The 15,193-nt window shown below is 39.5% G+C and overlaps 2 protein-coding genes across 2 annotated transcripts in view; both read left to right on the forward strand.

Annotated features, from left to right (window-relative positions):
- LOC145489463 (dynein axonemal heavy chain 3-like) overlaps window positions 1-15,193 on the forward strand; it is a 105,014-nt gene that overhangs the window by 52,130 nt on the left and 37,691 nt on the right. The window contains exons 55-70 of the mRNA XM_081468443.1: window positions 672-796; window positions 1,254-1,439; window positions 1,888-2,055; window positions 2,590-2,723; window positions 3,664-3,949; window positions 4,323-4,490; window positions 5,057-5,274; window positions 6,003-6,114; window positions 7,608-7,703; window positions 8,319-8,579; window positions 9,049-9,250; window positions 9,633-9,736; window positions 10,226-10,324; window positions 10,853-11,095; window positions 11,240-11,287; window positions 11,977-12,057. Of these exons, the coding sequence (XP_081324569.1) occupies window positions 672-796; window positions 1,254-1,439; window positions 1,888-2,055; window positions 2,590-2,723; window positions 3,664-3,949; window positions 4,323-4,490; window positions 5,057-5,274; window positions 6,003-6,114; window positions 7,608-7,703; window positions 8,319-8,579; window positions 9,049-9,250; window positions 9,633-9,736; window positions 10,226-10,324; window positions 10,853-11,095; window positions 11,240-11,287; window positions 11,977-12,057 (2,531 nt within the window). The remainder of the gene's footprint in view (window positions 1-671; window positions 797-1,253; window positions 1,440-1,887; window positions 2,056-2,589; window positions 2,724-3,663; window positions 3,950-4,322; window positions 4,491-5,056; window positions 5,275-6,002; window positions 6,115-7,607; window positions 7,704-8,318; window positions 8,580-9,048; window positions 9,251-9,632; window positions 9,737-10,225; window positions 10,325-10,852; window positions 11,096-11,239; window positions 11,288-11,976; window positions 12,058-15,193) is intronic.
- LOC145489474 (adenosine receptor A2a-like) lies at window positions 12,073-14,877 on the forward strand. The gene has a single exon (XM_081468454.1). It carries the CDS (start codon window positions 13,851-13,853, stop codon window positions 14,781-14,783), a length of 933 nt encoding a protein of 310 aa, XP_081324580.1. The 5' UTR covers window positions 12,073-13,850; the 3' UTR covers window positions 14,784-14,877.

Below are 15,193 nucleotides of genomic sequence, written 5' to 3' on the forward strand. Positions count from 1 at the left end.
AAAGAACCTAAACGGAGGCAGATTACACACTACAGTACTACCCCTATTAAACGGCCACCCTCGGGGAAATGGATAGTTGCCCCTTAAAAGAGGCTAGCCGTTTAATAGAAGTAAAAACAATTGAAAAGTCCTCATCGGGACTTTGATTCCTGGCCGCCTAGTAGGGGTTCGACTGTATTGTACTTATCCTATCCCAATATTGCGGGCAAATTAAAGGAGCCTACATGTAGTTATGCGTGGTATATTTTGAAAAAGTACGCCTACATTTTTCAAGTTTGTCATTTGTAACCTGCTCTAATCCAAACAATTCTTGTTCTTTTATGTTTTATTACCTCGTTAGCGTTTCTTGCCTTAGTTGAGTCTTAGTTAACCTTTATTCTGAGTTTTTCCTTAATTTAGAGGCAGTTTTTCAGTCAAAAATATAAAATATTCGACATGCCTTGACATGTCTGGTCGCTTAATGTAAAAGTCAAGACTTCAACGGAAGATTTCTTTGACACCTGACCTTAACGCAGAAATTTGATGAAGGATTATTGATGTAATCATTAAAAAAATTACGACTTATCACTTTTGTAGTTCTTGTTGAATATACTTCAAAGTTTTAGCAGAAGTTTATAATGCTTGTAAACTTCTGATTTTATTTATGACCGCTTTATTTGCATTGTGTCCAGGTATCGGTGGAAGCGGTCGTCAGAGTGCCACACGTTTAGCCACCTTCATGGCGGACTATGATCTGTTCCAGATTGAAATCACGCGAAACTACACCAAGAGCGAATGGAGAGAAGACGTCAAAAAGGTATCAGTAATGGCTTGTCAAGGCTAGTTTGCCTTTGCATTCGTCAAATTGTCACATTCAAGCAATTTAGCACCACGTTTTCATTTTATCTACGAACGGCGTGAATCTCATTTTTGTGGTGTACTGTTAGCCGTTTCCACCTAAAAGAAAGTCCTAAACGTAGTAAGTACAAAAAGGTTTCCATTTCACAGATTTAATTGATTTTTTGAGGATGGTGACCTTAATCAACGACCTTGCCCGCTCGGGTAACCAATCACAGCGCAGGATTTGATTCATCTTGCCCGCTCACAGAACTAGCCATATAATAACACGGATTACAAACGACGAACTGGAAAAAATTAGCCGTACCTTTTCAAGATACGCAAAACCTGAGACGTAGTTTCTTTATAAACGCTTTCTCTAAGTCCTTCCTTATGTTTGAACTCACTCTATACTCCCTTTGTCATTGTTTCTTTAGATGTTGATCAAGGCAGGTGTGGACGGTAAACAGACAGTGTTTCTGTTCAGTGATAATCAGATTAAGGAAGAGTCATTTGTGGAAGACATTAACATGATTTTGAATACTGGTGATGTACCTAACATCTTCCCCGCTGACGAGAAGGCTGATGTTATTGAAAAGATGCAGACAGTAGCTAGAGTAGAGGTGAGTAAAACCCCGGTACGTATAATGATACGTTTTGTGTAATTCTATAGGTTGTAAATACAGCAGCCTTTATCAGTCAGCCTACTAACTGCGCGAGCGCGCGCGCTGCCAAGCACTGACGTGCGCGCACGTTCAGTTGTGTTTTTTATTTGTGACGACAGCAAAACGTTCTTGTGACTTTTGTAACGAAAAGGTCCCATGTATTGAAGGCGGTAACCGCTCCAAACCTATGTCCTTCAAAAGCAGTTTTAACGAAAAAAAGCACGGCAGTAAAAAGGCCACTTCTCTCAATGAAACAACGTCACTATTTTCTAAGATAACATTTGTCATTTCCTTTCGTATTTAATCATTTTTTTTTCCGTACAGCAAGACATCATTCCGGGAAGGTAACGTCATGTTCACAAACGTCTGTAACGCTTTCACTTTTCTCTCTCTCTCTGTCTCTTAGGGCCGGAAAATTGACGCTACCCCTCTGGCGATGTACAACTTCTTCATTGAGCGCGTTCGAGCCAATCTTCACGTGGTGTTGGCTATGAGTCCCATCGGTGATGCCTTCAGAAGCCGAATGAGAATGTTTCCTTCACTAATCAACTGCTGTACTATCGATTGGTTCCAGGTAAAACTTTGTCCCCTTCAGTCAACATATGTATGCTTTCTTGAATCGCTAAAAGGGGATCTTAAAAGGGAAAGAGGACGCTCCACGTTAAAAGAAACATTGTGTTTAGGTCGCGTTTGAGGTTCTCTCTTCTTGTGGATTTTTTTCCCGCCTAGTTCCAGACAAAGTTTGCTTTTCAAGTCAACGTGTAAAATTCTTGGAAAGACTCTAAGGAATGTAAGAGATTCATTTTATTTTTTGGCGTCTGCCCATCTTCCCTAATTATGAAGCTTTTACTTTAGATTGTATCGTATATCTGAAACAGTACAGAAAACGTAGCGAAAATGTTATAATTCCCAGTGCGTAATACTTGGAGTAATTTCATACAGTTGAGATCTGCCAAAGACAGTGATAACACAGGGCTCATTACTAGTACATCTGCAAGTATAATTTTCATTAACATTTTGTAAATTTTGTGCATTTTAACATTTATAATTGAATATTGTTGTTTTACAGTAATGGGGTTTTCTAAGGAATGTTTTTCTTATACTACAGGCTTGGCCTGAGGATGCGCTGGAGATGGTGGCCAATAAATTCCTTGAAGAAGTGGACATGACGCATGAGGTTCGCAAGGAGTGTGTCTTCATGTGCAAGTATTTCCACGAGAGCGTCAGAGAATTGTCTGACAGGTCAGTCTCTTATCAGCTTATTTCTTTGTTTCAATCTGAAGGTGACAGTGTTTTCTTGATTGTCTACAACTGTTTTAATGTTAATTCTGGTTATTTGGTGGCATGTCACGACAGCCAGTCGTTCCTGCTGTTCGAAATTCTTGTTTAAAAAGACATGAAACTCGCGATTTTTTCAAGTCGCCTTAATTGTGTTATACATTGGTTTTCCCTGACTTGTTAATGGCCTTCGTAGATTAATTATTTTGAGTCTTATACTGTTTCAAACACTTAAGGATCAAAATAATTAATCTACGATGGTCTGTTATGTATTTGGATAGACTGATTTTTCCGCATAGCCAAGGTTAGAAAATAGGAGGCCGAACTCTAGTTTAGGAGCTATCAATAACAAAAAAAACTTTGATGTGCGGATAAACCTGCGTAACCTTGTTTCAGCCTTAAAATTTTATTTGTTTTGCGATCCTGGTTTTGTTTCTAGTCCAGTAACTATAGAGAAGGCACGCAGTGCAGGTTACGCATTTTAGCTCCGATAACAAGTACGATGCTCTTTCCCATTGATTCAAAATCATTGAAAGGAGCTACCTCACGGTTCGCGCATCTTGAAGAGTTAAGCTTAAATTTTTCTAGTTCGTCGTTTGTAATCCGTGTTAATCTTCTCCATCCTTAACCATCCTTGTTCCTTTGTGGTTTATTGTTATGTCTTTAGGGTTTCTCTATCTTAGTAAACTACCTTTTTCAGGTTTTCTTCAATTAAAGGTTATTTTGGCCAAAATAACTCAAAGCACCGTAAGTGAGCTTCTTCAAGTGTACGAATCGAGAGCTTAGATCACTAAAATTGAGCACCGGAAAAAAAATTCTTGAAATGTTTGTAAGATGTTTTGGATCTCAATGCTTTACCATGTTATCGTTTTGGCAACATTTTCTTTCTCCTGTTTTTGCACAGCTTTTACCAGTCCTTGAGACGTCGAAACTACGTGACGCCTACATCGTACCTGGAACTTATCATGACGTTCAAGAAACTTCTGGACATCAAACGCCAGGAGATCATGACTCTTAAACAACGTTACGTCACTGGTCTGGAAAAACTGGACTTTGCTTCCTCCCAGGTGTCCGTCATGCAACAGGAGCTAAGTGATCTGCAACCGGAACTGATTAAGACTTCGGCGGAAACGGAAAAGCTGATGGTTAAAATTGAACAGGACACGGTGGAAGTGGAGGCGAAAAAAGAGGTGAGAGTTATATTGTAGCAGGGTTAATTTGTTTCTCTTCACTTCCATGCGTTCGCAAACAGAATAGCCTGCGAGAGCATCAGTTTTTTTCGGCTCTTGTTTCACGCGCCGACAAAACAAGAGCCGAAAAAACTGGATGCTCTCGCAGTCTCTAGGTTGAAGAAATCAACCTATATATTTTCTCTAACTTGCTTTTAAACTGATCCAAATGATTTTGTCATGATTTGCCTCGGACAAATTTCTTGTTTGATCAACGTGCCGCTACTTAAGATGACGAGAATCCATACTCTCACTAAGTGACTGCTTTAATTTGTTATAAAGAGGTAATAAGAAGATATGAATAAATCAATTTTGTTTCTTTGTTTCATGGCAGGTGGTAGCAGCAGATGAGGCGGTAGCCAGTGAAGCTGCCGCAGTGGCAAAAGGCATCAAAGATGAATGTGAGAGTGATCTGGCTGAAGCCATGCCGGCACTGGAAGCAGCCATGCAGGCTCTGAATACACTCAAGCCCAGTGACATTAGTATGGTCAAAACTATGAAGGTAACTTGTGTTATTGAACTCATTAATAATTCATCAAGTTCAAACAAAGGAAATCATGCCCGTGACAGTGTTTGGATATCTGATCTTAATTAGCATAGATTTTTACGATTTTATTTTATTTTCTATATGCATTTATTTAGGGCAATTCAGCTTCAGTTGATTTTTCAACAGTAATGATGTGTTTGGTTTGGTCGTTTGCTGGTCCCTCTTATTGGTTTCAATCTCCGTGCAACGTGCTTCGACCAATCAGAACAAACACACTGTTTCTTCAGCCAATCAGGAACAAAGATATTACTATTCGTGACTTGCGTCGATTTTGGTTTTCCCGCAGTTGGCTCCAGGCTACATGTTTTGCGTCGAGTTATGATTTGTTTACTGTCTTATTTCCATTTGTCCTTTAAAATTTTGTGTTGGGCTCTAGAACACTCATTTTGATCTACATTTTCACATCTTCAGGTAGTGCGTTCAGTTAATCCTTTTTTTCACATTCATTCCCATGCCTCTTCCCTTTCTATTGCGGTTCAAATGTCTTTGTAACTACTAACGCCTTGCGTACCTACATTTAGAACCCACCCGCCGCCGTTAAGCTGGTCATGGAAGCCGTGTGTATCATGAAAGGAATTAAGCCCGAACGGAAACCCGATCCCTCGGGTTCGGGACGGATGGTGGAAGACTACTGGGGCCCGTCACAGAAGATGTTGGGAGACATGAAGTTCTTAGAATCATTGAAAGTTTACGATAAGGACAACATTCCAGCTGCTATTATTAAAAAGATCAGAGAGAAGTAAGTAGAAATTATATACAGTGGAAGCTCTCCTAAGCGGACATCCTCGGGACTCAAAAAAAGTGTCCGTAACTGGAGCTTGAGGACTACGAGAATGGTTCTCGTAAACGGTCTGTAAAGGTGTAAAGGATAGATGGCTGCTTACGGGAGCTTCCCCAGCTAACACTAAACATTGGGAATGCAAAAAAATACCACCGTGTTAAATGATTTTGTTGTTTTATTGCCTTATGCAATGCCGCGATAATGGCGGTAACTGTATACGGTGCTGTATACTGGAGTATAGTGATTACTCACTGCAACAAAATGCAGTGATACTTACAAATGTTTATGGGTATCTTTCATAGTCAGGCCCAATATCTTTTGGGCGTCCGCTCACGGAAGCTTAAAAACAAAGGAAAAGTCCAAATCGTAAGCCCTCAAGTGTCTGCGGCCGTGTACGGGAAGGAATAAATACAGAGTTTGTAAAGGAGTTCAAACAGGATTTGTGAAGGTGGTCGTTAGTAGAGCTGTCCGCTTACGAACGCCCGTTAAGAGAGCGTCTACTGTACTAGTTACGGTTATCAATTGTATCTGGTTCTGATGTCGTTCTGTCATTTCTCTTCGCTGTCCGTTTTCTAAACAATGTCAGACCCAGCCTAATAATGGCAACAGTGCAGCCCGTTTCACTGTTACAATCATTAACTGAGAATTAAATCAATATTTTGTGTTGTTGTTTCTTCATCTTTAAGGTATGTAACCAACCCTGATTTTGATCCTAACAACATCCGGTCAGTGTCTTCTGCCTGTGAAGGATTGTGTAGATGGGTTCGTGCCATGGAAGTCTACGAGAGAGTAGCTAAGGTAGATTCATTAAAATCACTAAAGAACGTTTGTTGGCTATTGACGCTCCTACCCTCCATATTGGAAAAATTACCTGATGTCGCACCGCGTCAGCAAAGGACTGAGGCAACGTCCACACTACGCCGGAGGAATTTGAAAACGCAGCTTTATTTCTACGGTTAGGCCTACCGTCCACACTAATCCGTCACGAAAACGGAGCTTTTCGTAAACGCTCTTCAAACCGGAGGAATTTGAAAACGCAGCTTTATTTCTGCAGTTAGGCCTACCGTCCACACTAATCCGTCACGAAAACGGAGCTTTTCGTAAACGCTCTTCAAACCGGAGGAATTTGAAAACGCAGCTTTATTTCTGCAGTTAGGCCTACCGTCCACACTAATCCGTCACGAAAACGGAGCTTTTCGTAAACGCTCTTCAAACCGGAGGAATTTGAAAACGCAGCTTTATTTCTGCAGTTAGGCCTACCGTCCACACTAATCCGTCACGAAAACGGAGCTTTTCGTAAACGCTCTTCAAACCGGAGGAATTTGAAAACGCAGCTTTATTTCTGCAGTTAGGCCTACCGTCCACACTAATCCGTCACGAAAACGGAGCTTTTCGTAAACGCTCTTCAAACCGGAGGAATTTGAAAACGCAGCTTTATTTCTGCAGTTAGGCCTACCGTCCACACTAATCCGTCACGAAAACGGAGCTTTTCGTAAACGCTCTTCAAACCGGAGGAATTTGAAAACGCAGCTTTATTTCTGCAGTTAGGCCTACCGTCCACACTAATCCGTCACGAAAACGGAGCTTTTCGTAAACGCTCTTCAAACCGGAGGAATTTGAAAACGCAGCTTTATTTCTACAGTTAGGCCTACCGTCCACACTAATCCGTCACGAAAACGGAGCTTTTCGTAAACGCTCTTCAAACCGGAGGAATTTGAAAACGCAGCTTTATTTCTGCAGTTAGGCCTACCGTCCACACTAATCCGTCACGAAAACGGAGCTTTTCGTAAACGCCCTTCAAACCGGAGGAATTTGAAAATGCCGGCTTTGCGTTTTCGTGTGGACGGAAAACATTTTCATGAAAACGGAACTTTTCAAAAACGATGACGTCACGATAATCACGTGATTTCCCTGACCGAGATTTCCTCAAACACAAATACAAACTGACCGGTGATCGTTGCGTTTTCAAAATCCTCCGCCGTAGTGTGGACGGGGACTAAAGGGTTCTTTAAATTTTCTCAGAAATTAACAATGTCAAATTTGCATTTAATGCATTAAATATCTCGAGTGGTGGACTCTTTGGAAGATGTAAAAGGCCCTGAATGATGTTGTTTTTTTCTTTCACTTTGTTATGACCACAAGTTTGTGAACTTGTCTTGAGTTCTTGAGTAATCTTTCGACATCCAGTGATGCACATAACGTGGTAAACTAGCGATGCAACCTTATAGGTTCCAGGATGGAAAGTTATTTTATCCATCTGTAATTTAGTTTACCGTGTTTTTCTCTTATAGGTTGTTGCTCCTAAGAAATTAAAGCTTGCTGAAGCAGAAGCAGAACTTGCAGTACAAATGGAGAAGTTAAATGCCAAAAGAGCTCAACTCAAGGAGGTTAGTTAGTGTCGTACTGTCGGCTCTCTATACTTCATCTAGGGAACTAAATGACATGCTATGATCGTCATATTATTGTCCTGTGGCCTGTGTGGGTAGTGAGAAAGTTAGGGAGATCTTCATAATAATCTAAACATATAAATACGGAGATTGTATACCTTGGGTGTTGAGGATATGTTACGTAAAAGACCCTAGTCAGCCTCCGCCATTTGCGATGCCATCGGAATTATTCATATTGCATGGTGAACCGAAATCGTATTGCTGTAATGTAATTTGTGTTCCTGAAAATATGTTTAACTATCGTTAGTAGTTTCACAGTGATTTCCATCGTTTCGACATGCCCCAAATAAAATATAACAGCCAAACTCTCGCATGTAAACGAAAACAAAGGTGTGGCTGACTAGGGCCATTTAGCTATGTACTTACGAATAGTTTATGTAAATTCCAGGCAGCCTGTACTCTAATTTTACTTGTAACAACGTATTCAATAATTGTGGGAATAGAGAGTACAAATGAAGATTGTTCTTGTTCTTGTTTATTTAATCTAAACTTTGATTTTAAATCTTAATCACTTTCTGCGTTTATAATTTCCTTGATGTTTTCTTCGCTTCTAAGGTCGTTGATAAACTTCAAGCATTGAATGATGAGTTCGACGTTATGACCAACAAGAAGAAGGAGTTGGAACATAACATTCTGATTTGCGAACAGAAGCTAGATCGAGCAGAAAAACTGATTGGGGGACTGGGTGGCGAGAAAGACCGCTGGACCGAAGCTGCGCGTGTGCTTGGCGACAGATACGACAGGATCACTGGCGATGTGCTTCTGTCCTCAGGCGTGGTTGCATATCTGGGACCTTTTACTGTCGACTTCAGGAACGTAAGTTAGATCAAATTTTTCATTTGACTCCTCAAGCAAGCTGTGCAGATTACACTCAGAAGCAAAACAACTCAAATACGCTAGATTTTCACCAACCATTCGCTCTATGGTTGCAATTTATGTCCCAATGTTTTTAATTTCAGTATTGTACTCTTAAGCTACATCGCATATTTCTGTGCAAAACCAATACTTATTTACATTTTCGTTTATTTATTTCGACTTCCGATTGGTTCTTTGCGTGATTTCAGTTATTTCGGCACCATCCTGTGTTCATACCATCACTATAGGTGATAATTTGGACTTGATTTCCAAAGAAAAACAAAAAACACTTTCCACAAAGCCCTTTTAGTTCTAGAGAAAACTTTGTCGAAGCATCTATTCCAAGATCAAAGTTCATCACAAGCATTCACATCGAGAGGTTATATCAGGACTTTTTATCACATTTTGTGTCGTCCTTTGCCGCTCACAGGACTGTATATCTGGCTGGGTAGAGCAGTGTAATGTGAAGAAGATTCCTTGTTCAGAGTCATTCTCCCTGAACGCAACTCTTGGCAGCCCTGTGAAGATCCGTGCCTGGAACATTGCCGGTCTCCCTGTGGATTCCTTCTCGGTTGATAACGGAATTATTGTGGACAACGCGCGAAGATGGCCGCTTATGATTGATCCGCAGGGTACGTTCGACACTTCAGATCGACAATCTAATTCTCATCGCTTTTTCCTACATTTTCTATACGCAACCTTGGGAGAGTTTAGATTATGATCAGGTGTTGTATTTTCATAACCTCACTACTGGAATTTGCTGTTAAATGGTGGGCAGAATTCACAGTTCGATCACTGCAACGGTTGGTCCTGGGTTATTACTGAATTTACGTTAGCACGTAACTCTTTAAGCAACGACTAGGAGGAGACTAAATTGCATAACTACATCGTAGATATGCTGTATTTCATGAAGAAAAGTGGCTTTTCAAGTGTGGCCATTAATTTTCGCGAAGAGTATTGTTAGATTTTGGATGATTTTACTAAACTGATCTTTTTAACTATTTATGTTTGTAGGTCAAGCCAACAAATGGGTCAAGAACATGGAGAAAGAAAACAAACTGTCAGTAATCAAACTTTCTGACTCCAACTACATCCGCACCTTGGAAAACAGTATTACGGTAAGAAACTGAACCATTCAATCAATCAATCAATCAATCAATCAATCAATCAATCAATCAATCAATCAATCAATCAATCAATCAATCAATCAATCAATCAATCAATCAATCAATCAATCCAATCAATCAATCAATCAATCAATCAATCCAATCAATCAATCAATCAATCAATCAATCAATCTTTTACTTAGACACGTAGCGTCTATGAACTAAAAGCTCGTTCAAAAAACCGCAGGTGCTAACTAAAGATAAAAAGAAGGTAATAAGAAAAACCTACTTAAAAAGAAATGAATCAACTGTTTTTCTTAATGGGTCACTCGGAAGTGGCAGACTTGTAACCTTCAATCAGTTATTAGTCATTTGAGCCTCGTGTTACAGAGCATTCCTCTGTGTTTCTATCAACAGTCAGAGTAATCAAACGGCTGTAGTCAAGTCACGTAATTGTTAGTGTAATCAATAATCTTGAATTTGTGTGTTTTTTATTGTTAGTTCGGTACACCAGTGCTGATGGAAAATGTTGGAGAGGAACTGGATCCTATCCTGGAACCACTACTCCTTAAGCAAACATTCAAACAAGGCGGAGTTGAGGTATTATGTTAGTTGTATAAAAGTAATTTTAATAACGAAACGCTACAAAGTTTAGGTTGAAAGATAACTGTAGCTTTTCTTCCCTTCAGGGGACAGCGTTCTAGCAGAGATATCGTGTTTTATTACGAAGTTCGCCAAAAAAAATTTCGCTGCGTGTCATTTTTTACCTCTCTTATGGTCGCTTGTCAATGTGGTCAAACACGGTCTTTCGTGTTTGATCTTTTACAAGAAACACAATATAAGTGGGAATGGAGTTGAAACTGCCATGTTGATAACATGCCACGGATGTGACAGGTGGGTTCTATTTTCTCGTTGCTTTTCAACATGGACCTTTCGTTTCGTGAAATCATCATTTTTTTAAATCAAACTCGTTACCCTACAAGGCAGTGACTGTGTTCATAGTATATTTTGAAATCTTTTCCGAAAATTTCTTAGATATTATTTGAGGTGAATGTATTAATGATGGTCGCCTTCTTGTTCCGAATGTTGTAATAGTGTTTATCATTCTTGTATTTTTACCATTCATAGTATCTCAAGCTTGGCGAGAACAGCATCGAGTATTCACGTGACTTCCGGTTTTACATCACCACGCGCCTGCGCAACCCGCACTACCTGCCGGAAATCTCAGTCAAGGTGACACTAGTCAACTTCATGATCACCCCCCTGGGGCTGGAGGATCAGTTGCTAGGAATTGTGGCCGCGAAGGAGAAACCAGAGCTGGAAGAAAAGAAGAACCAGCTTATACTGGAAAGTGCTGCAAATAAAAAACAGGTTAGTTAAAGATTGACTTCGACTGAAAAAGGTCGTTACTCTTGAAGTGGGTAGAAGAGTAATCTGTTATGTAGCATATATGAGCAAATTACGATAAAAGCTGATTTTACCTGACAATTTGCGTTTTTGTTTTTATATGTACAGCTCAAAGAAATTGAAGACAAGATTTTAGAAGTGTTGTCGTCATCTGAGGTAAACCTTCCTGAAGTTTCTTCTAGCCTAGAGATGTAACGTTAAATAGTATTTCTCTCTCTTGTTGAAAGAAAGTGTAACGAACAGATTACCTAGCTTGTAATGTTTGTGTTCGTGGGATATATTGAGATGCAGTTTAGCACTGCAAACAATTCATCAAAATCGTTCAAATCTTCCGAAAGGTTTTTCTTTTGCCTCTAATCACTACGCATTTTCTGACTGTAACTCAACAGCTCTCTGCTTCTACACTTTGAAAACAAAAATCGATATATCGACTGTCAAAGCGCTAAATTTAGTTGGTAACGGGGTCGTTATTTCAAATTATAAATCAACTATGCGTGCCATATTTTGATGCTCAATTATATTTCACTGCAGAAAACGAAAAAAATAATAGTACAAATAGTGACATGTAGAGACTCGTTTTCATGTTCACGAATTTTTCGGGGTTATCTACGAGAGGGTGGGTTGTTTCGTTGAACTAAGTGTAGATTTTACTTTTTCTCAGCTATTGTCAGATTGTTATCGTATAGTATAAAAATTGTCAATGAACGTGGTTTGACTTGCTTTGTTTTAAAGGGCTCACTGATAAGGCGTGCGTATAGTCGTTTGAAAAAAATAGCTCACGTGTACGTGAAACGTTCGCTTTATTATGTGTAAACAGCGTTTGTTTTTAACTTGCTTTATGCTAGGGAAATATCTTGGAGGATGAAACTGCCATCAAGATTCTCTCTTCATCAAAAGTTCTCTCTGAGGAAATCTCCGCAAAGCAGGTACATAAATAACTAGATGCTAATGCCGATATCTGTATATTCGTCAATCGACTGAAAGTTGCTTTTATTGAATGCTTGTTCACAGAAGATTCTCATGCCACGTTCGTTTGGAGTTCACGTGGTGTTCTCGCGCGGGAAACTCCGTCGATAGCTTATTCTTGTTTCTTGCTTAACATTCGTTCCAGATCCCGCGCACAAATCTCGAGCGATAGTTAGTTCCAGATCCTCCGCGAGAATATGAACGGATCCCTTCATCTTTCATGATCATGGTCTGCGCCTCATAGGGCAATGTCTCCGAGAACCCTCTTAAACCCCAATGGTCTTCCTTCCGTAGCAGTCGTGCAAATATATATCTTTTTGCCTTTGCACATCTTCAAATGTGCAAATACGATATGACATGTTTACTTTATAACGGACGCTACCCTTGGTTGATAAATTTATGGATCATGGCAGAGTCAATGTATTCATGAACCGGCAGCTATTGTGCTGCTAACAGAACCTTTACCTGAGGCTATTTTATTTTTGGCGTTTTGGTTGTTATGGCGAAAAAAGGGCTACGCGAAAAACAACAACACAGTCAGTGTCATAGCTTCGGTCTTAGGTAACCTGCGTTTCTATTCATAAAATATTCGCTTTAATACTGCTGGCAACACGACCTGCCACAACACTTTCCGTGGATTTCATTCTGACTCGTTCGCCACACGTTACATAACACTTATAGCGGTTTGCAGCTGTACTGTCGGGAAGAGACTTTTTAGTGCATTTTTAATTTGTTTTGTTTTTGTCTTTTTGAGAAAACCATGGGGTAATTTTCATATCATGGTCCTAAATAATTTTTGATGTAGCTCAGCGGGATTTTCTCTCGCTAGTTATTCTTTCCGATATCTCGCTTGCCACTTTTGAAGGTTTCAAATTTGAGACAGTGTTGTAGGTTTTCACATATTCATTTGCCGTTTCATGACCTGATACTGACACCTGCGTCGTTTATGTCTAACTTTTATTCTGATCAGTTATGACACCTAAAGACTCTCTAATAAAGTTCTTATGAGGAAAACGGGAGTTGAGAGGCCTACTGTCTGCGACACGTTACATAACACTTATAGCGGTTTGCAGCTGTACCGTCGGGAAGAGACTTTTTAGTGCATTTTTAATTTGTTTTGTTTTGTCTTTTTGAGAAAATGAGTTGAATATCCATGGGGTAATTTTCATATCATGGTCCTAAATAATTTTTGATGTAGCTCAGCGGGATTTTCTCTCGCTAGTTATTCTTTCTGATATCTCGCTTGCCACTTTTGAGGGTTTCAAATTTGAGACAGTGTTGTAGGTTTTCACATATTCATTTGCCGTTTCATGACCTTATACTGACACCTGCGACAGTTTCCCTGACATAAAGGGGTCCAAATTACGAATATAGCATTAATAACAACAATGACCATATGGCCTGTTTAAGAAACCTTAGACAAAGGTGACTGACGTTTTAATTATTTCTTGACTTTATTGTGATCAATAAAGCCCACCTAGCAGTGTTAGCTTATCAGTTGACAGCAAACATTGTGAATCGTTTAGTTTTCTATCCGGAAAATTTGACTGAACTGTGTTATACATAAACACAGCATCTGATAGCGCCATATCTGGGGTACGTTACGGATTTGTTTACTGGCGATCTCGCTCTGTAGTAAGGAAAGCCAAAGTCATTCGACCTGGTGTGTGGCCCCGCGAGGGAAACTTATTTACGTTGTAAAACAAGTGGTACGTGAAACGCTCGGTGTGTTGTAAAAACTTGAGTTGATATCATGATGAAATCATTTTGTGAATTGCTGCTGCAGTTCTTCCCGAAAATCTCCGAATTTGAAGAGCTTCATTCGACGTACGTCGCTAATTGTCTGTTCAGCAGCTTTCTTTGCTATACTGCCATCATGTTAAACATTGTAACAATCTACGCGATACGAAGAACCTCTTCCTTGCCACAAACTTTAAAAACATTGCTCCTGAGTCTTGCTGTTTCCGATATTGGTGTTGGTTTATTGGCTCAACCATTGTACGTCTCACTTCTGGTTATGTGGTTACAACAAAACGATCCTGGCTGTAATACATACAGGAGTTTTACCAGCGTCGTGGCTTTTGTTGGTCTAGCTTCGTTCTTTGGTGTCGTGGCTTTAAGTGTAGACAGGTTCTTAGCTATTCATCTTCATCTCAGATACCAGGAACTTGTGACTCACAAGCGTGTTGTTGCTGTTGTGATCTTAATATGGGTGTTAAGTTTATTTCTTTCTTTCACAATTTTGTGGGTTCCATTCTATGTTACCAGTGGTCTTCTAATAATTCTTGGAGTTGTTGGTCTTCTTGTTACAGCAGTGGTTTACATCAGGATTTATTTCGCCGTACAACGCCACAAGAATCAGATTCATGTTCTGCAAGTACAACAAGCAACGGGGAATGACGAAATAACAAATTTAACCAACCTTGTTAAATCTGCATTTGGTATATTCTACATGTTTCTCTTATTTTTGGTTTGTTATTTGTCTTTCTGTATTGGTATGTCTGTATACCAAATCAGCGGCCCAAGCATTCCTACTAAGAAGGTTTTTCTTTTCTCCTGCACTCTTGTATTTCTTAATTCGTCTTTCAATCCTGTAATTTACTGCTGGAAGATGAGACACATTCGACACGCTGTCATGAACATACTGAGGAATATGTCTTGGCGCAGAAATGGCGCCTCTGACTAATGACAGGGCTCGCCATGCCATATCGTGATTCTCTACATTCAGTGTTGTCATTGTTAACAAACGCTTTGAGTTTATCACGGGGAATGCCGTTAGTCTGTGAAACGAAAACGTATTAACATTTATAATAATGATGATAATGATAATGATAATGATAATGATAATGATAATGATAATGATAATGATAATGATAATGATAACGATAATGATAATGATAATGCTTTATTTAAGAGATCCACGAGGTGGCTCTTTCCGTCAAATTACTTTATTTACAATTGAAACGAATTACGGTTTTTACAATTTGTAATGTAGTAACGAAGTAATAACAATGATAAGGTATTTTCATTCAAAGTAGTATCTAATACACTGCGTTTAGTCTCATTTTCGCTTTGTGAAACAAAAGGAAAAAGATT

Source organism: Orbicella franksi, chromosome 6 (assembly GCF_964199315.1).
Source record: "Orbicella franksi chromosome 6, jaOrbFran1.1, whole genome shotgun sequence".
NCBI classification, from domain to species: domain Eukaryota; kingdom Metazoa; phylum Cnidaria; class Anthozoa; order Scleractinia; family Merulinidae; genus Orbicella; species Orbicella franksi.

Excerpts from the sequence above, each read along its gene's own strand:
- LOC145489474 (XM_081468454.1), top strand. The coding sequence starts at position 13,851 with ATGATGAAATCATTTTGTGAATTGCTGCTGCAGTTCTTCCCGAAAATC.